The sequence below is a fragment of the Danio aesculapii genome, chromosome 21 (genome assembly GCF_903798145.1).
Source record: "Danio aesculapii chromosome 21, fDanAes4.1, whole genome shotgun sequence".
Lineage (NCBI taxonomy): Eukaryota > Metazoa > Chordata > Actinopteri > Cypriniformes > Danionidae > Danio > Danio aesculapii.
The window spans coordinates 13,375,937-13,403,095 of NC_079455.1; the positions used below are offsets into that span (position 1 = coordinate 13,375,937).

Here is a 27,159-nt window from a genome sequence, read left to right on the forward strand (position 1 = left end):
ATTTCTAATTCATGCTTGTTAACATTAGTTAATGCACCGTGATTTAACATGATCTAAAAATGAACAACTGTATTTTCATTAACAAATGTTTACTAACATGAACAAATACTGTAATTAATGTATTGTTCATTGTTTGTTCATGTTATTAAATGCATTAACTACACTGTAAAACCAATAAAGTTAAGGTAACTCAAACCATTTGAGGAAACCGATTGCAACAAACCATTTAAGTTAAAAAAAAACTAATGAGTACTGTGAACTTAATCCATTTGAGTAAATGAAGCAATTTGAGCACAGTAAAACCCAATAAATCAAGAGTAAATTTTGAATGAACTATACTCATTTCATTTAATAAGGTTAACTGTTCGGTTTTACAGTGTAACATTAACTAATACAACCTCATTGTAAAGTGTTACCATATATATATCTTAGTTAAAATATTATAAGATCTGGCTTGTAAAAGTGAGCATATACCAGTAGGCATGTGTACAGAGTAAAACCCAAAAAGTTAAAGTAACTTAAACCATTTGAGGAAACCGATTGCAACAAACCATTTAAGTTCAAAAAATAATCCTAATGAATACTGTGAACTTAATCCATTTGAGTAAATAAAGCAATTTGAGCACAGTAAAAATCAATAAATGAAGAAAACTCAAACCAGCTGAGTACTGTAAAACCCAATAACTAAAGGCAACTCAAACTGTTTGAGGAAACCGATTGCTACAAACCATTTGAGTTAAAAACTAATCTATATGAGTACTGTGAACTTTCTAACTTATTTAAGTTGAAGTAATGAGGTATTAAATTAACTCACCTTCAACACCGAGTTCAAAACTCTTTTTAAAATGAGTAGAATTAACTTTTAGTCAATTTTGAGTTAACTACACTCATTTCATTTAATAAGTTGACCGTTGAGTTTTACAGTGTAGGATATTTTTCAGAAAATGGAAGTCAAAACACATCACACAAGAATGTAAAATCATAGCTGATTAAACACGTACAATACATTTACAGTATAAAAAATTACTTATAGTCGTTTGAATGGTTATTCATATACCACAGTATTAAATGTATAAAAGTCAAACATATAGTTTTTTAAGTGAAATACAATTTGAAAATATTTTACATAAACTATAAAAAAATGTTAGTGTACTTGTGAAAAAAAAACGAAAACACAAAATGCTTATAAAAAAGCAACAGAAATACATATTGTGTTTAAATGTACATACTTGGCTTCTTGTTGCACTGAGCCACAGCAAGCTCAAACAACAACACTTAGATTTCACATTGTTAGCATATCAAATATGTAAAAGACAAGATTGTGTGTTCACAGATAAAATATATATAAACTTCAAAGAAAAGTAATGAAAATCTGGCAAAGATAAGAGAAACAATAGCTAGTCTTATAAAGTGAACTTTGCCACCTTGCATTATTACACTTGACCGGTATCAACTGTTTGTAGAAATGAGTGTGTTCACAGTCTGGTTTTTGTCAGAAATGTGTCAGAAACTTGGCTTGTACAACTGCTTGCTCATATATGGCACTCATTTTATCAAACACATTTCTTAAGCCCTACTTACTTCCACCCACTAAACAGTCAGTTTTATTCTTTCAATCACAGATGTTTTTACTCTCTAAGGACACTTTGTGTTGCAGTGTCCATTTGAATTGCTCACAATCTGTTTATCATCTTTCATTTCTTGGGAACTTTCACTTTTGTTTTGAATATTCATTTCATGTTGTTGTTGTTGTTGTTGTTGTTGTTGTTGTTGTTGTGATGAATCTGTCCTCTGAAGCACCAAGAAGGACAGAAGGAAACAGACGAAGCCACCAAATATAAAAAATATCTGGAGTCCCAGGAATCTGTGTAAAAATTATATAAAGTTAATACAGAAAGTTAACTAGGTTGAAAATATCTCAACCAAATATCTCATCTAAGTTGATTTGGCAGATCCTGGATCTGAGAATTAGTTGCAATGTAACTTAATTTTAACAAACGGACCATCAAAATAAAGTGTGACCTAAAAAATAAATGAATCTTTCAATCTAAGCATGTTCAAAGTCGGTTTGCACAACTACTTTTCCTCAATGATGTAGCAGTTCACACCATAAAGACAGAAGCTGTGGATTATGGGTCACAACTGTTCTTTGTTGATGTATTTTGCACTAAATATTTCTTGCATTAAAGAAACGTTGTGGCAAGATGTAAGGAAAAGGATCTGCTTCATTATTCTGCTGATACTGGTCAAAGGCCTATAATCATCTACAATGTTAGTTTTTATCCCCCCAGCAAGCTTCGAATGCTGGTGTGTGGATATTTATGTGATCACAGTATAAGTGTAATTATAGGTTTTACTCTTTTTTTTACCCACAGGCATGTTAACTATGGTTGTGTTTGGCCACTGTGCTAAAACAAATCAATATGAGCGGCTGAAACTTTCTGCTATAATAAGAGGTGTGAAGTTTCCATACAATGGAACTGGACAATTAGGCACTATGGGCACTAGCCAACGTGCGGCCAGCTAACCAATCAGAGCCCACTGAGGGAGAGCTTTCATAAACTGAAAAAAAAGAAAAAGAAATGATTTCTGGAAAAATCGTGCAAACAAATTTATATGGGTTAAATTAAAACAAACAAATGAAATGTAGTATTGTTCAATTTAATTTATTTGTTTAAATGTATCCCAAATAAATTGTTTACAACAACTTAAATAAAAGGGGACAGCGCAGTAGGTAGTGCTGTCGCTTCACAGCAAGAAGGTTGAGTCAGTTGGCGTTTCTGTGTGGAGTTTACATGTTCTTCCTGCATTCGCATGGGTTTCCTCCGGGTGCTCCGGTTTCCCCCACAGTCCAAAGACATGTGGTACAGGTGAATTGGAAAGGCTAAATTGCCCGTAGTGTATGGATGTGTGTATGGATGTTTCCCAGTGATGGGTTGCGGCTGGAAGGGCATCCGCTGCGTTAAACATATAATGGATAAGTTGGCGGTTCATTCTGCTGTGGCGACCCCAGATTGATAAAGGGACTAAGCCGAAAAGAAAATCAATGAATGAACTTAAATTAAAAAAAAGGAAATCCAAGGAATCAAGTGTAAAACCAGGACATTTACTGGGCACTACAAATCTGTAAAGCAATGTACAATAAAGGCAACATTTGTAAAAAAAATCATTTGTTTAGAATTTTACCTGTATCTGAAAAGGTCTAAATTATAGTACAGACATGATGTTGATTTACTGCATTTCTTTCCCCACTCAAGGCATGAAGAGTCGATTGCACGGCCATATAGCACTGGTGATGGGAGGAAAGCTGTCAGGAAATAAAAGGTCTTTGTTAATATACAGCTTCATTAAATGAAAAAAAAAAACATCACTGACTATCAATACTATACCATACACACATTCATGAGTTACACAGAGCATAGACTGTGAGAATGATAAATAAAAAGACTCAAACATTGTTTTAACACTCCTCATCCTGTACATATTATCTGTTATGTTAAAATAATATAAAAAAATATATTAGAAAAAAGTGAAAAGATATCACTTGAACTTTCACAATACTTGGCAAACTTAAATAAACAAAAACTGTTGCCACTACACCAAACAAGGGCAGGTCTGAATCTGCCCTTTAAAAAATGCACGTTGAGAAATCGTGATTAGATTGTTGTTGTAGATACTGTAATGTCAGACTTCAAAAGTTCACATTTAAGGGACATGGTTCACACAAAAATTAAAAACTGCTGTTAATTCACTGATCTCAGGTGGTGACTTTTTTTGCTTAGTTGAAGATTAAGGACGTTTTAAGACAAATATGTGGCCCTTGGTGATTTGTAAAAAGCAGGTCAACACCTACTGGCATTTTAACAATCAATAAATTATATAGAGAAAAAACACCATTATTAACCATGGTTCCTGACAATACAGAGATGTCTTATTAATAAGAAACACCTGTGTTAGTGTTGTGTAATTCTTCATGTGGCACAGAATTGAAAAGAAAGAGCAAAGAAAAAAATGAAAAAGTAGAAATGTGTGTTTAGCATGAGCAGTGGTGGAAAGAGTTGTCAAAAATCATACGCATGTAAAATTACCAGTACTTGACTAAAAATGTAGTCTAGAGTAAAAAGTATCTGTTGTAAATATTACTCAAAGTATGAGTAAAAAGTATCCCTTTCAAAAGTACTCAAGAGTAGTGAGTATTATGCTGTAAAAAGCTGATGCATTTACATGTAATTTGTGAATGTGTGTAAACGCAACATTCTGTAGTGCATTTAGTTATTTCCCAGCAGGCACACAACGACTTAAGACGTTAATATTAGGTTTGATTTAGGTTGTGACGTCAGGTGACCAAAATTTTATGTCTAGCCAGTCTAAGGTGTCTAATAGCGACGTCAAATGATGTTAATATTTGGTGGATTTTAGTTTGTGTTGGAAAGTGACCAAAATCAATGTAGAGCCAACATGTTAAACCAACCTCAAATTGACGACAAATACTGACATTTATTCAGTAGATATGGCAACCAAAATCCAACGTCTGATAGATAGTGGTAACGTCCACACAGCGACAAGCTGTTACATCATTAGATGTTGGTATTTGGTTGATTTTAGGTTGGATATTGGACATTGACGTCGACCTGACATTGAGTTCTGACGTCAACTCGATTTTCATATCCAAACAAAATACAACGTCCCCACAACATTACTCTGTCAATCTGACATCATGTTGACGTCCTGTCCCTGCTGGGTCTTTAAGGCCATTTCTGTCATCATACAGTAAACAACCGTCATCTTCTCACCGGTGACATGCATCTAAGCAGTCTCTGGATCAGTGCGTATATAGATTTTGGAAATCTTCTTGGATACTTTTAATGCTTCTAAACAGTTTGCTGCATTTACACATTGTCCAATGTCTTGAGGTAGTTCATTATGATGCGATTTACTTTCTATGTGCGATTTGATTGGATAGATTTTTTTAGATTTTTTAGATTGGACTGTTTTTTCTAATCCCCACAAAGAAAAAAAAAAAAGTAGTAACTACAGGTTGAATGAAAGTAATGGAGTAAATGTACCGATACTGCCCTAAAAACGTACTCAACGGGAAAGTAAAAGTACATATTTTTAAAACTACTGAGTAAATTACAATTCTCGAGAAAAACCTCTCAATTACTGTAACTTGAGTATTTGTAATTAGTTACTTTACACCACTGAGCATGAGCATGTTACATTGCTGTTCGGCAATATTATTAATTGTATTAAGTAATTGTAATTGTTGCCATAAAACATTAACAACTGAAATAAATATCAATAGATTTTAATAGAAGATAATAGAGAAAATACGTAATTGTGAAATTAACTTGATCATATTCTTTTAATTATTTATTATTTATATTTGCTTTCATAACTTTAATTAGAGAAGCATTTTCACTGTGTTATTACAGTTTTTTTGTTGCATTGAATGTTTTTTTAACCCTCAATGTGGGTACTTTTTGCAATACGGGTGTTAATATCACAGATTGGTAAAACATCAACTACAGTAAAACTGCTTGAAGTTGTTATCTTGTCTATCATATGATCATAAAGCTAGCTTTGATATTTTGTTGACTGTACTCAGCGTCCTTCTGGTTGGCCTGCCTGGAACATGTTTTATTAAAATATGACATGTGTCTGTTCTGCTTGATTGACTTTCTATTGCTTACCGAGAACTCTGAACAGCATGAACTGAATTCCCAGGGCAAAAGACTTATCTTCCGGAGTCACGGTCCTGGGTAGGAGCCAACAAATTTTGTTTAGTGAAAACAACACAGTTTATACACAATTTTACAGCATTTTGTGTTCAAAAATGACATTTCAATTCAATCTAATAATTGTTACACTATAAACTACTTGATCTTTTTTTTTTTTTAACATGTCCCTTGAGGCCTTTCCCGAAAATAAAGGGCAGGTCTGTGGCCTGTTATTACACTGATGGCAGTTTTTCGACACATTGACAGGGCTTGCACAGACAGGTTTTTGACAAAGGTGGAACGATACTATGTCATATTATTGCTGAAGGGCAAGATGCAAGACACCACTGGCTTTAAAATACATAGAAAAGTGAACACATTAGTCACTGCAGAGATTAGACAATCAAAAAATGGTGCTCATATTAACACCCTTTTATTTTCACAGAAATTACCATTATTCATCATTCTTATGAGTTTTATGGTTGGTACACGTTTTGAATCCTGCACTAAAGAAAAACCGGTTTTAAAAAAAAGTGACAGCATGTACAGTTTTCTGTGTCAAATTTCATGCTTAATTGATGCCACTAAAGAAATGTTCATAATTCAAATCATATATAGTTCACTGCTCTTGTTCATAGCAACTATGCAAATGTGCTAATGCACTATAACAAGTTACATCCTGCTAAGCAAGTTCACCTCGAAAGTCTTCCTTAGACAAAAGATGTGCCACAATTTTCACTGCTATTAGCTTTTTAAAAATAGCAACATTAATTCCTTTAATGATCTTCACATAAATGGATATCTCATAGATTTTCTCTTGATCAAAATGATTACCACACACTACCCTTAACCACTTAATATTCGAAAGTATGACATTAATCTTATTAAGTTTAATGGACTTTGCAATTAAAAAATTCTTTTAAATGAATGATTACGTAATTTATGTACATGCTTGTATAATTACCTGATTTCTGTATGTCCCTGTATTTTTGGTGATATACATATTTTAGATAATTTGTAGAATTTTCTCTCATTTAAAAAATTAGTTAACACAAAAATGAAAATTTTGTTATTGCCCTCACATCAATCCAGTCATCTGAGACCATTATTCATCTTTGAAACACAAGTGAAGATATTTTAGATGAAATCTGAGAGCTCCCTCATCCTCCATAGACCACAGCGATAGTCCTGAGACTTGCAAATTTCAAAAAAGAAACCGAAAGCATTCCATGTGACTAATAAGTAGTAATTATAGGAAGCTCCAAGCACACACTGCGACAAAAAAACTGTAAACATGACATTGTATATTTACTGAACTGTAAAGTTCACCTTTGTTCACTCTCCCAAGCCAGGTTATGGTGTATGTTTACTTGGGACAGTACAACATATTTGCCATTATAGTCAACATTTCCCATAGTAAATGCACACCCTAATCTGTCACAGAATACATGAGCAACTGAACAGAGTTGTTTTATAGCTTTTGGGCTGTAAAAATGATTCTTGGAGCTTCATATGAGTTGATCCACTGAAGTCACATGGAATATTTTAACAATATTTTTGCTTCCTTTTCTAGATTTTGAACATTTCAGGACCCTTGCTGGCTATGAGTAATAAGAGAGCTCTCAGATTTAATCTAAAATATTTCCATTCTTTGCAAGATGAACAAAGGTGGAAGAAAATTAAGGTGAGTAATAACATAATTGTTTAATTTAGGGTGAATTAATCCTTTAATTTCTATTATGCTCACTTTGTAATCAAGAATATTTACAGCTCTTTCAAATAAGCAACTGTGTATTATAAAGCTGCTGAAATAGAAAGTTAATTTCAGTAGAGATCATATTGACAAATATACACTGAAACTAGAGGGTATACCTGAGGATCATCATGAAGGATGTAGTGTGGGAAAGTGAAGCCACAAAGCAAGTGAGGGACGACAGAATCATGAAGGGAATGAGGAGATTACTACAGCCACTTGCACATGGTCCAGCAAAAGCAAAGCCTGGAGAGCCTCTAGATTCCACACATCCACAGTCTGTGTAGGTCTGTGGAGGATAAGGACATTTAATGTTAGATAATACAAAGTGAAATTTAGTAGTGTCACCTTTTGATCGGTTACTGTCAGACCATTGATATTTAATTTTTTTTTCTACTATTGCTGTTATTAGTAGGGATTTAAAAATGGGTAAGTGGTACAGTCATATAAAAAACAGGCAGACGCTGCTGTCTTTTCCATAGTCATCAGCTTGTTGCATACCTTTTAAATGAATAACAGACACTTTAATCAGCTTCTGGGAACCACAAAACCTATAAATCCAGCAACACTTCTTTAACGGAGCTTTGCCGTAAGACAGTTTTCTAAAGTTAATTTCATGCCTGGCAGATAAACATCACACTTCTTAGAAGACAGCTTTGTTTGGTATGAGGAAGTGCCTTTTTGTGATCAAAGTAGGTCATAAAACTCCATGAATATAAGCAAAAGCAAAAAAATATCTGAAACACAAATATATTACAGACACATCATATTTACATTTCTTTAGAAAATAATGTACTGACAGTGTTACTGACTCGGTCCCAGTCATTCCCCTTGCTGGCCAGCAGAGGTCACCATCCCCAGACTTTTAAGCATTACATCATCCATCTAAACTGATTGTGCACACACCTGATCTGAATCTAGTTAACGACCCACGCTTCCTATATAAGCTACACTCTAACACCAGTTCATTGCGAAGTCTTGTTTAGCCCCGGCCAGCATTACTGAGCGGTCTTTCCTGTCTGATCTTCTGAGAATAACCCCGGACTACTTCTGACTCTGAGTTGCCTTCTGCCTGCCCACGACCCTTGCTTTATACACAGACTCTGAACCACACTGCCTGCCCTCGACCCAAGCCTGTCTAACGGATTCTGAACCACTCCGCTTGCCACTGATCTATGCCTGGTAAATCACTCTGTGTCTGTCAGCCGCCAGCCCCAAGACCATTATTGATTACTGTTGATGTGTGTTCGCACTTTAGTGCATATTGGATGTTTGTGTTTGACTGTGACTAATAAATACTGCATAATGGATCCCTCCGTGTCAGTCTCCTCGTTACAGAAGACTTCGCCCAACATGGATCCCGCAGCCGTACAGGTTTTGTCCCACGAAGTCACAGCTCAAGCTCAGGTATTAACCACACATCAGCAACAGTTATCTCATTTAACCCAGCTAACAAATGAATTGGTGAAATCACTGCAAAACCTGCAAGCTGCTCCCACAGCGCAACTCACCGCCAACTACTCTCCAAGTCAACCATTTGTTGCACAGACCCAGACTGTTTCTGGGTTTCGTTTGGCATTCCCCGATAAGTTCTCAGGTAACCCAGCTAAATGCAAAGGCTTTTTACTTCAGTGCAAACTGTTTATCGCCCAACAGCCCCACCTGTTTAAGGATGAGAACGGTAAAATTGCTTTTGTATGTTCACTGCTCACGGGAAAAGCATTAGACTGGGCTACTGCAGTTTGGCCAGACAGCACCCCGATATTTCCCTCATTTAACGACTTTCTCAAACGTTTTTGCACTGTGTTCGATCATCCTGAGGGTGGTCATAATGCTGGTGAGAAGCTTTTGTGTTTTCAACAGAGAGATCGTCCTGCAGCCGAATTCGCTCTGCATTTCTGCACACTGGCAGCGCAAATGGGCTGGGCTGATGATCCTTTTAAGACACTCTACAGAAAAGCTCTTAACCCGGAAAACATTGGACCAGCTCATTGAACTTTCAATCAGGTTAGACAATCTGCTTTGCACCCGTAATCCCTTGTGCTCTGTCATTCCCAGTCCTGTATCTCCTGAGAATCCCACTGAACCCATGCAACTGGGCAGAACCCGACTAACCCCCGAGGAACGTGAACGAAGACGGAGAAATAATCTATGCCTATATTGCGGTCTTTCAGGTCATACAAAAATCCTGTGTCCCAACAAACCTCCGCCCAAGGCCCTTCCGGTGAGTGCCACCACCGTGTTCACGACCACTAATGACGTTCTGAGTGTACCCGTTTGTTTAAGATGTGATGAGATTGAGATCTCGACTCTGGCCATGGTCGATTCAGGAGCCGCTGGCAACTTTATTGATCACACGTTTGCCACTACCCATTCCATTCCTCTAACCTCCTGTAATTCTTCCCTAGCCATCACTGCTATAGACGGGCGCCCCCTGGGGGAAGGACACATAAAATTCTGAACTCTGCCAATCTCTCTTCAAACAGGCTCTCTTCATGAAGAAAAACTCTCCCTTCTAGTGATTGACTCTCCTCGACACACCGTTATCCTCGGGTTACCCTGGTTACAACTTCATGACCCCCAAATTTCCTGGAAAAATGGTGAGATCGCAAAATGGAGCAATAATTGCTTTAACCAGTGTCTACACTCTGTCCTCCCTGTCCAGATTAACACCATTGCCAGTACTGAAGACCCCGAATTATGTCAAGACCCTGAAGCTTATCACGATCTCATCGAAGCCTTTAACAAACAGAAAGCTACTAAGCTCCCGCCCCATCGCGAGTATGATTGTGCCATTGAGCTACTGCCAGGTACAACGCCCCTCGTGGTCGGATTTTTCCCTCTCTCAACCAGAAACTGAAGCCATGAATACTTACATCTCTGAGGAGCTGGAGAGGCTTCGTACGACCATCCACTTCACCTGCTTCAGCCGGGTTTTTCTTCGTTAAGAAGAAAGACGGTAGTCTACGCCCCTGCATCGACTACAGAGGACTGAATGAAATTACTGTTAAGTACCGCTACCCCTTACCATTAGTTTCAGCAGCCCTTGAACAACTCCGCTCAGCCCAATACTTTACCAAATTGGATCTCCGCAGTGCTTACAATCTCGTCCGTATCCGACAGGGGGACGAATGGAAAACCGGGTTCTCTACCGTAAATGGCCACTATGAATACCTCGTTATGCCCTTCAGCCTAGCTAACAGTCCTTCCGTGTTCCAGGCCTTCATAAATGAGATATTTAGAGACATGCTCAATCAGTGGGTCATCGTATACATCGACATCCTTATATACTCCAAGTCCTTACCTGAACATATCCAGCATGTCAGAGTTGTTTTAAAACGTCTGATTCAACACCAGCTGTATGCCAAGATCTCTAAATGTGAGTTCCATCAAACCTGCATCTCATTTCTGGGCTATATCATCAGTCCCGAGGGAGTCGCCATGGATCAGCAGAAGGTCGACTCCGTCACGCAATGGCCACAACCTCAGACCATCCGACAGCTACAACGTTTCCTGGGGTTTGCCAACTTTTACAGACGGTTTATCAGAAACTTCAGTACAGTAGCAGCTCCCCTTACAGCCATGGTCAAAGTCAACAACGCTCGTCTGAAGTGGAATCCAGACGCCATTAGAGCATTCAACCAACTCAAGTCCCGTTTCTCAACCGCACCCATCCTGTGTCATCCTGATCCTAATCAACCATTTGTGGTCGAGATCGATGCATCCAACACGGGTATTGGAGCCATTCTGTCCCAGAGATCCCAAACCACGAATAAACTCCATCCCTGTGCCTTTTATTCCCGTAAGCTCAACCCAGCTGAGAGAAATTATGACGTTGGCAATCGCGAACTCATAGCCATGAAAGCAGCTTTGGAGGAGTGGAGACATTGGCTTGAGGGCGCTAAACACCCATTCACCGTTATTACAGACCACAAAAACCTCGAATATATCCGGTCCTGCAAGAGATTAAACCTAGACAAGCAAGGTGGGCTCTATTCTTTACTCGCTTCGACTTCAAAGTCACCTACATCCCCGGTTCCAAGAATGTCAAGGCGGACGCTCTCTCGCCTTTCGGATGAAGAAACATTGGCTGAGGATGTCGAGCCAGTCTTGAAGGATCCCTTAATCCTAGCACCTATTCAATGGGATATCGAGAATGAAATCATTCAGGCATCTGAACAAAACCCTACTCCGCAGGCATGTGCCGAGAACAGAATCTTTGTTTCCCCGTTGCTTCGTGAAAAACTTATTGCTGAAGTCCACAACCATCCCAGTTCCAGTCCCCCAGGCAGCACAGCTACAGTTCAACTAATCCAGTCCCGCTACTGGTGGTCATCTATCAATAAAGATGTGATCAACTTCATTAACAAATGCTCTTCCTGTCAGATGGCTAAACACTCGTCACCGTCCAGCCGGGCTGCTTCAACCCCTAGAGGTCCCACGTCGTCCCTGGTCACACATAGCCATTGATTTCATCACCGATTTACCTCAGTCCCAAGGGAATACCACCATACTTGCCGTCGTTGATCGTTTCTCTAAGGCTTGTCGACTCATCGCCATACCCAAGCTGCCGACAGCTCTGGAGACAGCAGAACTACTATGTGAATGTGTATTCCGCTACTATGGTCTACCTGAAGACATCGTCTCAGATCGAGGTCCCCAATTTACCTCCCGATTGTGGTCTGCATTCTTCAAGAACCTCCAGGTCAACATCAGTCTAACTTCAGGCTATCACCCACAGTCCAACGGACAAACGGAACGCCTCAATCAGAAGATCGGTCGATTCCTGCGCACCTATTGTCACTCCAACCAGGCGGAGTGGAACAAATTTCTCATGTGGGCAGAATACGCGCAGAACTCTCTGAGAAAGTCATCTACAGGTCTGACTCCCTTTCAATGTGTACTTGGTTTTCAACCCCCTCTATTTCCCTGGTCTGGTGAAACTTCCGAACTCCCAGCCGTCGACACTTGGTTCAAGAAATGTGAGGAGGTATGGAACGCAGCTCACACCCATCTAGCGCATGTCATCCGAAGATTCAAAGAACAGGCTGATCGTCGTCCTGGTCCCACGTATTCCCCAGGACAGTGGGTGTGGCTATCCGCTCGAGATCTTCGCCTGAAACTACCCTGCAAGAAACTCAGCCCTAGGTACGTGGGTCCTTTCCAAATAGAAAGACAAATTTCTCCTGTTTCCTTTCGACTGACACTACCTAACCATTATCGTATCTCTCCCACATTCCATGTCTCTCTGCTCAAGCCTGCTGTTGGTCCAGCCGAGGTGGATAGGGAGGTGGCAGCCGGTGAACAGGGTCCCCCGCCTATCATGATCGACGGAGAGGAGGCTTATCGGATCCACGAGATCCTGAGATCCAGACGCCGGGGCGGACAACTACAGTACCTTATCGACTGGGAGGGGTACGGCCCGGAGGAAAGATCTTGGATCAACCGTAAAGACATTCTCGACCCAACTCTGGTGAATGAGTTCCACTTGCAACACCCGGAAATGCCGGCCCCTCGCCCCCGTGGAAGACCCCGGCGTCGCGATTCTTCTCACTTCAGGAGCCGTTCATTGGAGGGGGGCTCTGTTACCGACTCGGTCCCAGTCATTCCCCTCGCTGGCCAGCAGAGGTCACCATCCCCGGACTTTTAAGCATTACATCATCCATCTAAACTGATTGTGCACACACCTGATCTGAATCTAGTTAACGACCCACGCTTCCTATATAAGCCACACTCTAACACCAGTTCATTGCGAAGTCTTGTTTGGCCCCGGACAGCATTACTGAGCGTTCTTTCCTGTCTGATCTTCTGAGAATAACCCCGGACTGTTTCTGACTCTGAGTTGCCTTCTGCCTGCCCACGACCCTTGCTTTATACACGGACTCTGAACCACACTGCCTGCCCTCGACCCAAGCCTGTCTAACGGATTCTGAACCACTCCGCCTGCCACTGATCTATGCCTGGTAAATCACTCTGTGTCTGTCAGCCGCCAGCCCCAAGACCATTATTGATTACTGTTGATGTGTGTTCGCACTTTAGTGCGTATTGGATGTTTGACTGTGACTAATAAATACTGCATAATGGATCCCTCCGTGTCAGTCTCCTCGTTACAGACAGAGGGGATTTATAATCAAAGATTGTTATTTTTAAATGAATAAAGTTGATTTAAATTATTTTTAATTTTCAAAGTTGTGCTTGCTAAAATGAGTTTAATTGCATGCATTGTGGGTTAACATGAAGTAACATTTTATTTTAAATAACATTAACTAACATTAACAAAAAAATAATAAATGTATTACTAATAGTTTACTAATGGTCCATCATTACAAACATAACTTTTTAGAGGGCCCTAACTTTTCATCCCCACCTCATGTCCTGCCTGCTCATCTGCAATACCACAGACTTTGAGGCACAGTCTGTCATGCAGTTCTTATTTTAAATTTGGCTATGTTAATTAGAGATGTTCAGATCCAATCACACGATCGGAAATTGGGCCCGATCACACAGTTTCAGACTAGATGGGAATCAGATTTTACCTCCCGATCAGGACTCAAATATATATATATATATATATATATATATTTTTTTTTTAATTTATTTATTTTTGAGTCCTGATCGGGAGGTATATATTTGAGTCCTGATCGGGAGGTAAAATCTGATTCCCATCGATATATATATATATAAATAATCTCAACATTTTTAACACCTCTTATGCGGTGGCACAGAGTTAGACCTCTTTCTTGACTCAAGCTTAACTAGCCTAAAGAGGAAAGCGCGAGTATGTCTGCGGTCTGGAGGTATTATAAAGTTGATGATGTCAACATTGCCACAGCAAACTGTGAGGCATGTAAACTTGGGATCGCCTGCTGGGTATTTTCAGTTGAGGTGCTATTTGTTTTCATATTAGATTTTTACATTTACTGTTGCGGGTGACGCAGTGGCGCAGTAGGTAGTGCTGTCGCCTCACAGCAAGAAGGTCGCTGGTTTGAGCCTCGGTTGGGTCAGTTGGCGTTTTTGTGTGGAGTTTGCATGTTCTCCCTGCGTTCGCATGGGTTTCCTCCGGGTGCTCCGGTTTCCCCCACAGTCCAAAGACATGCGGTACAGGTAAATTGGGTAGGGTAAATTGTACGTAGTGTATGTGTGTGTGATTGAGTGTGTATTTTTTTTCCAAGTGATGGGTTGCAGCTGGAAGGGCATCCACTGCATAAAACAAATGCTGGATAAGTTGGCGGTTCATTCCACTGTGGCGACCCAAGATTAATAAAGGGACTAAGCCGACAAGAAAATGAATGAATGAATGAACATTTACTGTTGCACTAAAGTCCAAAAGTAAAGAACTGTTGTTGTTTATTGATTGACTGTTCAAGCTACCTCACAGAAGTGCTCTGTTTGTTAACAGAGTTGTTGAATGTTAAATTAAATAAAAAATAAGGAACATCCAGGATCTGTTTCTTCGCTCTTCTTTATTCTTTTTTTATGTATTATAGAATTATCGGATCGGATTCGGTATCGGTAGATACTCGAAATCAAATGACTCGGACTCGAGGGCAAGTTAGTTTTTTTAATGGTATTTTTATTTGTCAGTGAATTAAACTGAACAATCTATTAAGTTAATGACTGGTTAGCGAGCATTTGTCATTCTAGGAAATGGCAATCAGCTCTCCATAAACACACGGAGAGCTTATCAAATGAGCGAAAAAGTCATGAGAGTAGGACAAGGAATTTCTTTCCCTCACACACAAATGAAGATACAGTACTAGGAGACAGGTTTGAACAAAACTGCATCTTGTGATATCATGTACTTTTTTTACTTCCCATGAATGCTTTTGGTCCAGATTGCATTCATATTTCAGTCAAACTGCACCAGAGTTTATTTGGAGGTGGAAAATGACAAATAATTGGCAAATAAACCACACAAACAGAAGAATTCGCACCAGTAATATTTAAATGAACCAAACCTGCCAAGTAAAAACATCAATTGTTTTAAATAACTTATTTTTTCTTGGCAAGGACTTATTTTGTTTATTTTCTTTTTCTTTCTCATGGTAATTTTTGCTGAGATGGAAAGCCCTTAGAAACTGCATTCCAGTACACTGATGAGAAAATGTAATATTGTAAATAAGCCAAAATCCTTGCTGATTTTGTACAACAGGCTGATTCAGACCCGATATTAGTGAAATAAAGAACGAACATTCTGTGATCACCAGCAGAGCATGTCCTAAAACATCCCAGCATGTTCTTTTAACAGTGGATCTACTTTCCAGTTGACAGAGGCTGTTACTGTGTGTTACTAAGTGCAGAGGTTGTTGAACTTTTCTGGAAGGCTGTGGGGGAGGGATTTCCCCCCATGTTATGTTTATGTAATGTATCTGCGTCCTTGTTGCTGCAGTCTGCCGCCATGCTTTACTAAAATGTCCATCTGCATTTGTCCAATGCACTTTGAGCAAGAAATGGTCTTGGTACATTAACTTCTTGGTTGTTTTAACTTGCCTAAAGGTGTGTTGTGTGGTGTTGGTTTAAATTACATTTGAATACTGTGTGTTAAATACATTTGTCTCCCATTTTGTTAGTCATTTTGTTTGATGCAAATTAATTAGTATTTGCATTTGTGTTTTTTAATTATTTATTTCTAGAAGTTGGTCAGTTGCAAAATTTTTGGATAAATGAATAGCTGGACTTGTTAAGTTCTCAAGATGGTGTATTTGGCCCTGTGAGACTTTTTTTTGCATTCATTTGATAGTATTGTGTAATATGTTTTTGCCTAATTTGTAAAAGGCTTACATGTATGCATTACAACTTCTTATATCATTTGAAAAGATTTTTCATTTACTTCTTTTAAACAACAACTAAAAGGAAGTCTTTCTCTCGGAAGTGCTGAGAGAAATGTCTGTATTAATAAAGTATGCTTAAATGTAAGTATACTTTGCCTATACGTGTACTCAATCTTTTTACCAAGATTAAGTATTCTGAGTAGAGCAGCACAGCCGCTCAGTGGTTAGGACTGTTGCCTCACAGAAGGCTGGGTTGAGTCACAGCTAAGTCAGTTGGCATTTCTGAGTGGAGTTTGCATGTTCTCCCCCTGTTCGCGTGGGTTTCTTCCGGTTGCTCCGGTTTCCCCCACAGTCCAAAGACATGCACTATAGGTGAATTGGATAAACTAAATTGGCCGTAGTGTACGTATGTGGATATGTGAGTGCATGGGAGTTTCCCAGTGTTGGGTTGTGGCTGGAAGGGCATCCGCTGTGTAAAACATATGCTGGTTAAGTTGGCGGTTCGTTCTGCTGTGCTGACACCTGATGAATAAAAGGACTAAGCCGAAGGAACATGAATGAATGAAGGAATGACAGTATTCTGAGTACATGTTTACACAAAAATTATGTTTGTTGTTTGTTCAAACTTCTTGTTTAAAATGAGCTGAAAGAAACACAATTCTTGAGGTTTTTTTTGTGACAACTTAATTGTTTTATGTTCAATCCACTTAAATTTGTTAAAACTAATAAGGTAACTTAATTCCTTCATGTTGTTCCAACACAAATCAATTAAGTGAAACCCAGCATTTTTACAATAGTGTACTTAAAGTTTTCTCAAGGTGCATTTAAATGTATATTTCAGGTATAAAAATTAATACCTACATGGAACAGCCTTCACAGTTTGTGAACAGTTTGTGTTTCACAGGTGTTTTCCATTTATATGCTTTCAAATTGCATTATAGGACCTTGCAGCCTGATCTCATGAGGAAACGTAACTTTTTTGTTTTGTCATTTTAGTGGCTAACTCATACAAATTTATACAAATTCAGTCATATGAAAATGTACAATTTTAAAAAGGAGACGCAGCCCCCAACCCCACCCATAAATCCAACCGTCATTGGAGGATAAGTTAATCCAACACAGGCTCATTGTGAAAATGTAGCCCTGCAGACGTTTCTGGAGACAGCGAATTATGTAGCCAGAGGTACATATGGCTGCATTTCATTTTTTTAAATGAACGCAACGGGGCGGTGTGACTCCATTCCTTTTCACGCTTACCAGCTGACCGCTTACCTCCGTATGGACGGCATTCCGGCTGCAACCAGTTTGTCCCGTTAGCGCCACGTACATCGCCGGACTTGAGGCGCAGAGAGGAGTTGACCACGAAGACAGGGTTCGAGTCCGGTGAAGAGCGGTTCCAGAAAGCCGACAAGGGCTTTTATTTTTTTGGATTGCTTTTAAAACCTGTTGGTCGGGTTTAGGGAAGCAAGTGGGCAGGTCAATCAATAAACTTGGTTTGGTTTAGGCAAGGGGGAGGGTGGGTCAGCCTATTGTTCGCTCAGTCAATCAGAAAGTCTGTCAAAAAGTGAGTCAACAGCGAAAGGGACAAAAGACAAAAGGGAAATTTGAGATCTCAAAAAGCGTACACAGCGAACTCTAGTGCATTTTAGAAAACAAAAACTGCAGAAAAACGTGCCACCGGGACATATTTTGCAGTCTCCAGAAACGTCTGTAGAGGTACTTTTTCAGAATGAGCCTGGGTTGAGTAATACATACTAAATTGTACAAATGAGATATATGAATTCATAAAAATTAGATACTTAAGCAAAAAGTTACAATGGGATTGTGTTGGACCTTGGGTACTAAGCACTGTAAAAAAGATATTACTTGACTTTAGTAAACAATTTGTCTTAAAACAGTTAAGTAAATGAACTATGCAAAATTATAAATATTAAATTAAGTCAACTTAACTGTTTCAAGTTACAACAAGGTTACTCTTCAAAGTAACAATCACTTTTTAACAGTACAGTAACTAATCACTTTTTACAGTATGGAATCTCTGCTCCATCAAATCCATCAAACATTGCTGGTCAATCAATGCTTTTGAAAACACTATCGGTTGGGTTTAGGAAAAGTGGTGGGAGATTGGTCGGTTGGTCAGTCAGTCGACAGCGGCCTCTGGTGAATTTACGCGAGGACAGCAGGCATGAATGGCACTCGCGAGAGAAATTTGAGATCTCAAAAACATACACAGCAGCCTCTGGCGGATTCGCGAAAACAAAAACTGCAAAAATCAAAAACAAAAAACATAGCTTCTGGGACATATTTGGCGCTCTCCAGAATTGTATACAGGGCTACGTTTTCAGAATGAGCCTTGAAAATGTGGTTGAAATTGCCCTAAATATAGTGCAAATAATATGTAAACAGCAAGCTGTAAGTATGACGTTAAGTTCACTCATAAGAATGCTTGGCAAAATATTAATACGCTAGAAGTTTACTAAAGTGTAATTTAAAGTGTAATCTCAACTGAAAAAATGTGCTTTAAGTAATTAACTAGTTCATTTGTAGCATAGTACAAATGCACATATTTTTATGTACACTGACATTAGTGCACTTAAAAGTTAAAATAAACATATTAGCCTAAGGAAACTTCAAGTATACTGATTTTTGGGGTAAAAAAGTGTGTTTACTTCTGCATTTTATACATCCCTCACTTTTTAAAACCCTTAAATAGTTCCGTTTTATCTTCAACCCTCTAATCGGGTAACTCTCATAATCATATATGTGGTCATTCTGTTGGTATCATGTTTCTCTTCCACATACCTCAGAACTCTGTGATTACAAGTAATGATGTACCTAGTTCTAAGCATGTCTAATTTCTAAACAAAGAGGAAGTTCAGTCATCTGGTCATCATTTAGCTACTGCATTTATGTTCAAAACTATGACTGGTTTTCTTCTGTGGAACACAAAAATAGAAATAAAAAAAAAATCTTTTTTTGTGAGACGTTTTCCAAATGTTCAACTCATTTAACAAAATAAAGCATATTTATTAAAGTAAATGTTGACAGGATGTTCTTTGTTGTGTGAACAATGCTGTTAAACCTCTACTGGTTTCAGGATAGAATTCCTTTTTTTCCACTATCCACATAAAATCCTTCTTAAGTCAATTCATGCCAAGTCCTTTTCAAGCAGAACTCCCACTGTCAGCCCACCCCCCTGTTTTTGTGTCATGAAGAAAGTTCCCTGCAGTTCCAGTAACAGAAGTAAAATACAGCTTACCACATTCTCTATCTTGTCTATTGTTTTTATGTTGACTATTTTACATCCAGCATGACATGGAGAGCGAAACTCCACTCCATCTGAGCCACACACGGGGTTGAAGGCTTCATCAGAACAGGAACACGCATCACTGCACTGCGGAAAATCAAATCCGCTGCAAAAAGAAAACAAGATAAAGGATAAGCAAACAAAATATACGGGTGCCTTACTGCAGGATATTAGAGATGAGAAATGGATTACAATTTGCATGTGAAGAAATAATAATAACAATATATATATACTGACAAAGAGCCATTGAGGAATGCAAGGAACACAGCCCTGCAGATTTCAACCTTTTTAACCTCACTTGGTAATGCTAAACAGCTGTCGAACGCAAGATGCTGTTTCCCTTTTGGTAAACCCTCATCTCATAGCTTTATCTATAAATTCATATCTTTGTTTGAAGGGAAAATGCAGATGTAATGTTTTATGTTAATGTTGATGTAATATAATCCTCTTTCAGAGGAAAATTTTATTGCTCAATAGTCTTAGAGATGTACTCTTATGTCATGTACTCTTAACTAGAATTCATTTCACGGAAATTTCATAGGGGGTGGGGGATTTAAACAGAAATAGATAATTGGTAATAGGACCCTCAGAAATAGGTTTTATTTTCCCCCAATTTAATTTAATATTTTCCCTCAAATACATATTTGACATAAAGTTCACTTACTTATAAGAATACTTAGAAAATCTAATATTAATAAACTAGAAGTTCACCAAGTCACAACAATGTCATCAAGGCTTGATGGTGGCACTACAGAACTCAAAAAGACAACATTTTTAACAACTCCTTAGCTGTTTACCATAAACTTGTTTGTATTATGTCATGATACTTGGCTTTAGCTAAAAAAATATATATATTAAATTGAAATTTTGGGGTATTGTGGAGTTTTTGAAGAATGTTCACAACATTTTGAGCACACATATTGGCTCAATTTGAAGTCACAGTTAAAAAAGAACAGTGTATAAAATTGAACTAATTGACAAAACAATTTTTTTTTTTCAACTTAAAACAGTTTCTAGTAATAAATTAAGTAAAAAAAAATTTTTTTAAGCTGAAGTTATTTAGTTAAGTTGATTCAATGATTTTATCTATCTATCTATCTATCTATCTATCTATCTATCTATCTATCTATCTATCTATCTATCTATCTATCTATCTATCTATCTATCTATCTATCTATCTATCTATCTATCTATCTATCTATCTATCTATCTATCTATCTATCTATCTATCTATCTATCTATCTGTCTGTCTGTCTGTCTGTCTGTCTGTCCTATAATAAAACTGTACTACAGTATAAAACAAAATACTGTAACTAAGCTGTTGTAACTAAACTAATAGACAGGGAATTTATCACCCATATTTATTATAAATTTTCTTACAGTCCTAAAGTAAACAGCTCCATTCATTATTTAGACAAGCAAAATATTTTTTTGTCCAAATTGTGGTTTGATTTTAGTATTACTTAATTTTAGTATTACTGATTTATTCTGCTAAATTAGTGAAGTCATGTGTAACACAGATAATTCCATTTTTTATGAGTAATAAATTAAAGGCATTATCATTAAACCCTAGTGACAAAGTATAGTAGGCAGCTATAAAATTAATGTCAATGGCATAGCACAAATAAATCTTATTTATAAAATTAAAGAATCTATATACTATTTTCCACTGGCTTTACAGTCAAATTTATGTTCAAATTTATAGCACGAGTAAACAAGTCAAATGCTAAAGCATTTAAGGACCAAACACAACGTACCGGGGGTTGATTCCAGAAATCTTTTGTGTGGAGCAGCCAATAAAAAGAAGTGGAATTGCAAACATAATGCTTATGAGGACTGCTATCGTACACATCGCCGCAGAGGATCTGACAGTCAAACTCAGTCTGCGTAAAATAACCCCTCCAGCCATTATGCCTAACATGGCTGAAGGAATATTTATACCACCTGTGAACATACAGACAGACAAAAACAGATGTGTAAAACAACATTTTCTGCACGCATACACACACACACACACACACACACACATTTATATGCATACATCTGATAGTTTTGATGGGAATGTGCAGGTTGACAAGCCCTAAACTACACAGTACATGCCTTTCTAAATCCCACCTAACAATACACAGTGAAAGATGTTACTCTCAGACCAAAAAAATCAATCTTCTTATGTTTTTTCCAAGGTCTTAGCTTTTGAATCAGAGTGAGTTTAGTGACTTGATGTATTGTGTGCGGATTAGCAATGGTCACAGATCTGAATGAGTAATTCATAAGGTAGAAAAATAAGATATGCTTTCACTGGCCGCAAACACATAGCACCTATTGTTGGTTTCTGAAAGAGCTAAATATTTTCTTCTTGTATAAACACCTCAAAAAGGTATGCTTACATTCTTAGAAATAAAGCTACTAATGTTGTAAATGGGTTCCTTTGGGTGGTTCCTTTTCAAAAAAACACACATTTCTATCTAAAGTGTCCCTATTAGTACTTTATATTACAAGTTTTACACTTTAACTAGGTACCAATGATGGGCAAATTATACAAATTAGGTTACTGAGTAAAAGTACAGCCACTATAATAAAATATTACTTCTGTAGATGTATAAAGTCTTCTTTTTCAATATAACTTGAGCCAAAATGCAAAATTACTTGATTTTTAATTAAGTAATATGTCAAAGTAGGTCTACCTCATGTTGTCTATTTTGCAGGAAAATTGCAAAATCATTGATTATTTGTTTTATTAATATTATTATTATTTTACAATTTTATTTATTCTTTTGAATGAATTATTTGAATCAGTGAATCATTTACTAAGACTCACTCTGAACAAATAATTTGAATTAGTGAGTTATTTACTGGAGAATCACTCTAAACAGAGCACTCACTCTGAACAGATCATTTGAATCAGTGAGTTGTTTACTGAAAACTCACTCTGAACAGACCATTTGAATCAGCCAATTACTTACAGCAGAATCACTTTAAACAGATCATTTGAATCAGTGAGTTGTTTACTGGAGAGTCACTCAGAATGGATCACTTGAGTCAGTGTATTGTTTACTGGAGACTGACTCTGTACTGATCATTTGAATCAGTGAGTTGTTTACTGAACACTCACTCTGAACAGACCATTTGAATCAGCCAATTACTTACAGCAGAATCACTCTAAACAGATCATTTGAATCAGTGAGTTGTTAACTGGAGATTCACTCAGAATGGATCATTTGAATCAGTGAGTTGTTTACTGGAGACTGACTCTGCACTGATCATTTGAATCAGTGAGTTGTTGACTCATGAACAGATGTCTGTCCAATTTACAAATTAAATGTTCAGTACAATTTGTGAACCGATTTAACAAGTTAATTGATAAAATAAGACCTTTCTTCTGTTGTTGTCAATGACAACTCAGCATCGTAGACAAGCGCTGAGTATACATTATATGCTTAGTGCTGAGTGCTCTGCATTTATTAAAAAGCAGTTAGAGAAGCACTCACAGACAAGCATTTTTTAGAAGAGCACTTGCAGTGGAAAAACATTTTGGTGGACACGTGCCCTTAAGGTACAAATATGGACCCTTCAGGTACAAATGTGTATATTTTGGTGGGGGGAGGTTCACGCTTTACTTCGTAAAGTGAAGAGCGGGGAGGGTGGGTGAGGTGCACGTTTGCGATCGTAAAGTGAAGTGGGGGGGTGTTGGTGAGGGGAGGTTCACGTTTGCAATCGCAAAGTTAGGGGGGGGGGTGCTGGCGGGGGGAAGGTTGCGATTGCAAAGTGAACAGCGGGGCAGGCGGCGATCACAAAGTAATGGAGGATGTTTGCCAATCGCAAAGCGAAGTGGGGGGGTGGGGGGCGATTGAGCAAGAGGTGCACCTCAGTCAATGAGGGCAAAGGGGCAGTGGCTCTCTGTTTATTGAGACTATAATCCTTTTCCTTTTCTTTGATGTGTTCAAAATAATGAACACATTTTCTCATTGACTGTGTGATTCGTTGTGACTACTTTAATTTTAATTCAGCAATTTATTTTTTTAAATCTGATTAATCAAACTAAAAAGTAATGTGTCTTAAATTTTAAAAAAGTAACTGGAATATTATTACTTAATCTTTAAACGTAATGCGTTACTTTACATCTTACTTAGAAAAGTAATATTATTACATAACTCGTGTTACTTGCAGTGGTGAAAGAGTACTGTAAAATCATACGCATGTAAAAGTACCTTTACTTGCCCAAAAATGTAGCGCAAGTAGAGTAAAGGTATCTGTCATAAATATTATTCAAATTATGAGTAAAAAGTAGCCCTGTTAAAAGTACTCAAGATTAGTGAGTATTGAGTGTTACGCTGTGAAAAGCTGATGCATTTACATGCAATTTGTGCAGGGATGTGTATAGATAACATTCTGTAGTGCATTTAGTTATTATTTAAACCCATTTGGTGATTTCAGTCATCATACAGTAAACATCTGTCATCTTCTCATAACTGACATGCAGTCTGAACAGTCTCTGGGTCATTGTGTGTGAAGACTTTGGACATCTTCTTGGACACTTTTAATACTTCCAAATGGTTTGCTGCATTTATAAAGCACCCATGTCTTCAGGTTGTTCAGTATGGTGCGATATACTGTACTTTCTATGTGGGATTTGATTGTACGGGAATCGCATGACTGATTTGTCTACTTTAGCCAATCCCCAAAGACAAGAACAAATAAATTAGTGACTGCAGGTACAAGAAAAGTAGTGGAGTAAAAGTACCGATACAACACTAAAAATGTACTCAAGGGGAAAGTAAAAGTGCACAATTAAACTACTTAGTAAATTACAGTAACTGGAGTGTTTGTAATTTGTTACTTCACACCATTGGTTACTTGTAATGTGTTACCACCAACACTGTTGAAAAGGTGACATGATTTTACCTTTATGTCTGAGAGTGCGTATTACTTCAACAACTTACCCATCATAATGTTGGAAAAGGAGGCAGTCCGTGCAAACTGCTTCTCTATAAATTTGCCCATAAATGTTGCCAGTCCCGCAACCATGGCAGCAAGATTCACCTGAGCGAACACTACCAGCAGATAAATTGGGTTTCGTAGAGTCCTTAGAACAATGTTGGGAAAGCCTTAGATAAGATGAGAAAGAACATAGTTTTAATTAAATCATAAGGGCATCCAAAAAATACAAGAATGCTATCCTTTGGAAGATTAATGAAAACATTGCTCAAGGATTAAAAAAAACACTAAGTTTTTAGTTGGCGGTTTTTAGACATTTTGTTTTCAGAGTCAATATTTTACAAATGGAATTCCAAATCAGAATAATTTATTCTATTTAAATAAAACTTAAAAACGAAATTAAAAAACTAAAATGTGTCAATATTGGATGTTGCATTGGCAAGTTCTAAAATGATTACAAGAAAAACAATGAACAGATTTGTACAGAACAGGACTGTTACGGGAATTATTTTTTCAGTAAAGAAAAAAAACTAAACTTGGCTTCTAATCACACATCTGGTTCTGAATAAGTAGGCCAATTGTAGGATTGCATAACAAACTTTATTTGGTCCACTAGACATTAGTGCTATTACTGCTGCAAGAGGGGATTTTTTAAATATGGCCCTCATTGTTTCATTATGATTTAAATGTGGAATGACTTAAATATAACAATTCAGTTGAAATGTAGGTCAAAAACATTTGTCTCGCTCATTAAACGCCAGCAATGCAATTTGATCAGATGTCAAAACGCAATGAAAACAAATCATACAGAGTGTGCAAATAAACATACTGATACAATCAACTGATGGATAGGATGGCAAACACACTTTTTAGGAACTGCGTGAGAGACACCTCTTCAACCTGGTCATTTTGGGGCTTCTTGTCTTGTATCATTTTCTCAGTCGATGGCTCCACGGGAGTTTCTTCGATCTCCTAGAGAGAGTGACATCTAAATTTATCTACTGAAACATCACACTGAGCATAAGATAAGTGCAGACACTGGTGGCAGGTATGCATGTCATCAACATTTTTATCAACTGATCATTTTATCAGAGAAATGTTTTTTGTTTTTAATAACAAGTTAGCACCAGCTTTCACTTAACCTTGAATATTTATATGAAACCTGGGTCACACTTTATTTTGATGGTCCGTTTGTGGAATTTAAGTTAATTGCATCTACATGCCAATATGTACTTGCTAAGTTTCTTATAGTCAGTTAAATGTCTGTTAAAGAAGCAGTATTAACAGATATTAAGCAGACAGTCAACTAATACTCAAATGGACCATCAAAAAAAAGTTACCGAAGCCTGTTTTTATAATCACAGATTTGCTTTGGATTTTGCACCAAAAATGAGAACAGGCTCATTTCTTTAAAACACATTTTGTACAAGAACATCCAGCTTAACACTTCATAGGAGGTCAGCTTGTTATTTAATCAAGTTGAGCAAAAAAAATATGAACAGGCTGAGGCACGCTCCCCTGGGACTCATGTTTCTTTCCTTGTTTTCACTTTTTTCAACATATTCTCTGTGACCGCATCATGCTTTAGGAACAATGGTAAAATCTTAAATGAAACCACAAGGATTCATATTTCACAACTTTACATCAAACACATCACCACTGATTTTTATTTACAACTCAATTTCTCAAAATCCATCCAAAAGGCTACAAATTTAATGAGAACACTTTAGTTTAGGTCACAATTCATGCCATTAACTACTGGCTTATTACCAGCCTGTTATTAAGATATTAACTGTTCATTAGTAGTTTTATCAAGTATGATCTTATTCTGCAGCCCCAATTCTACCCAAAACCTCAACCCAACCTCTACCTTACTATTATTAAACAGCTACTTAGTCATTTATTGAGCTATTAGTGTTAGTTTATAGTTTGTTAATACCGTGACTTGTAACCTAAACTAAAGAGTTACCAATGAAATTTGTGTTATACGGTACATCACCTCTTTGGACATCTTTCTAGGAAAAAACAAGTATGGCAAAGATGTCAGGGAAAGAAGGGTGGCAGCTATCAGGAATCCCAACCACCAAGCTCCAATCCATCTGGGGTCACCATGTGTTAATTTGTTTTCATCTGAAATGGAATAATGGTAACGCATTCATCAAACATCACAAGAAGCCCAAAGCCATACTTAGCTTTGCGCCTGCTTTTATCTCATAAACCAAGCAACGCTGGTAAACATGTTGAATCTTGAGGTCAACACTTTTATTTAGAATCAGTAGCTTGTCAAAACATACTTGTTTAAACATGTTAGTATAGTTGCTAATGGATTTATTTGAAATGGCGTATGAACTGAAACTTTATGTGCATATTTGAAGTTCTGGCATGTCATATCAGCAACCTAGGCTCATTCTGAAAACGTACCTCTTTATACATTTCTGGAGACTGCGAAATACGTCCTGGGGGGTACTTTTTATTGCAGTTTTTGTTTTCGCAAATCCACAAGATACTGCTGTGTATGCTTTTTGATATCTCAAATTTTCTTGCGAGTGTCATTCGCGCCTGTTCTCACATAAACCCACGAGAGGCCGCTGTCGACTGACTGAATAATAATTCGCATAATAAAGTCACACAATTTGCAGTCTCCAGAAATGTATATAGGGCTACGTTTTCAGA

At 37.6% G+C, this 27,159-nt stretch overlaps 1 protein-coding gene across 2 annotated transcripts in view; it reads right to left on the reverse strand.

Annotated features, from left to right (window-relative positions):
- Positions 1–972: 972 nt before the first annotated feature.
- The window catches only part of slco2b1 (solute carrier organic anion transporter family, member 2B1), a 41,201-nt gene continuing 15,014 nt past the window's right edge, over positions 973–27,159 (reverse strand). For both annotated transcript variants that reach the window (XM_056445818.1, XM_056445817.1), the window contains 9 exons: positions 26,486–26,616; positions 25,353–25,458; positions 24,492–24,656; positions 21,309–21,495; positions 19,504–19,657; positions 7,593–7,762; positions 5,694–5,758; positions 3,187–3,307; positions 973–1,864 (listed from right to left, as the gene is read on the reverse strand). In XM_056445818.1, the coding sequence (XP_056301793.1) occupies positions 1,636–1,864; positions 3,187–3,307; positions 5,694–5,758; positions 7,593–7,762; positions 19,504–19,657; positions 21,309–21,495; positions 24,492–24,656; positions 25,353–25,458; positions 26,486–26,616 (1,328 nt within the window). In that variant the 3' untranslated portion in view covers positions 973–1,635. The remainder of the gene's footprint in view (positions 1,865–3,186; positions 3,308–5,693; positions 5,759–7,592; positions 7,763–19,503; positions 19,658–21,308; positions 21,496–24,491; positions 24,657–25,352; positions 25,459–26,485; positions 26,617–27,159) is intronic.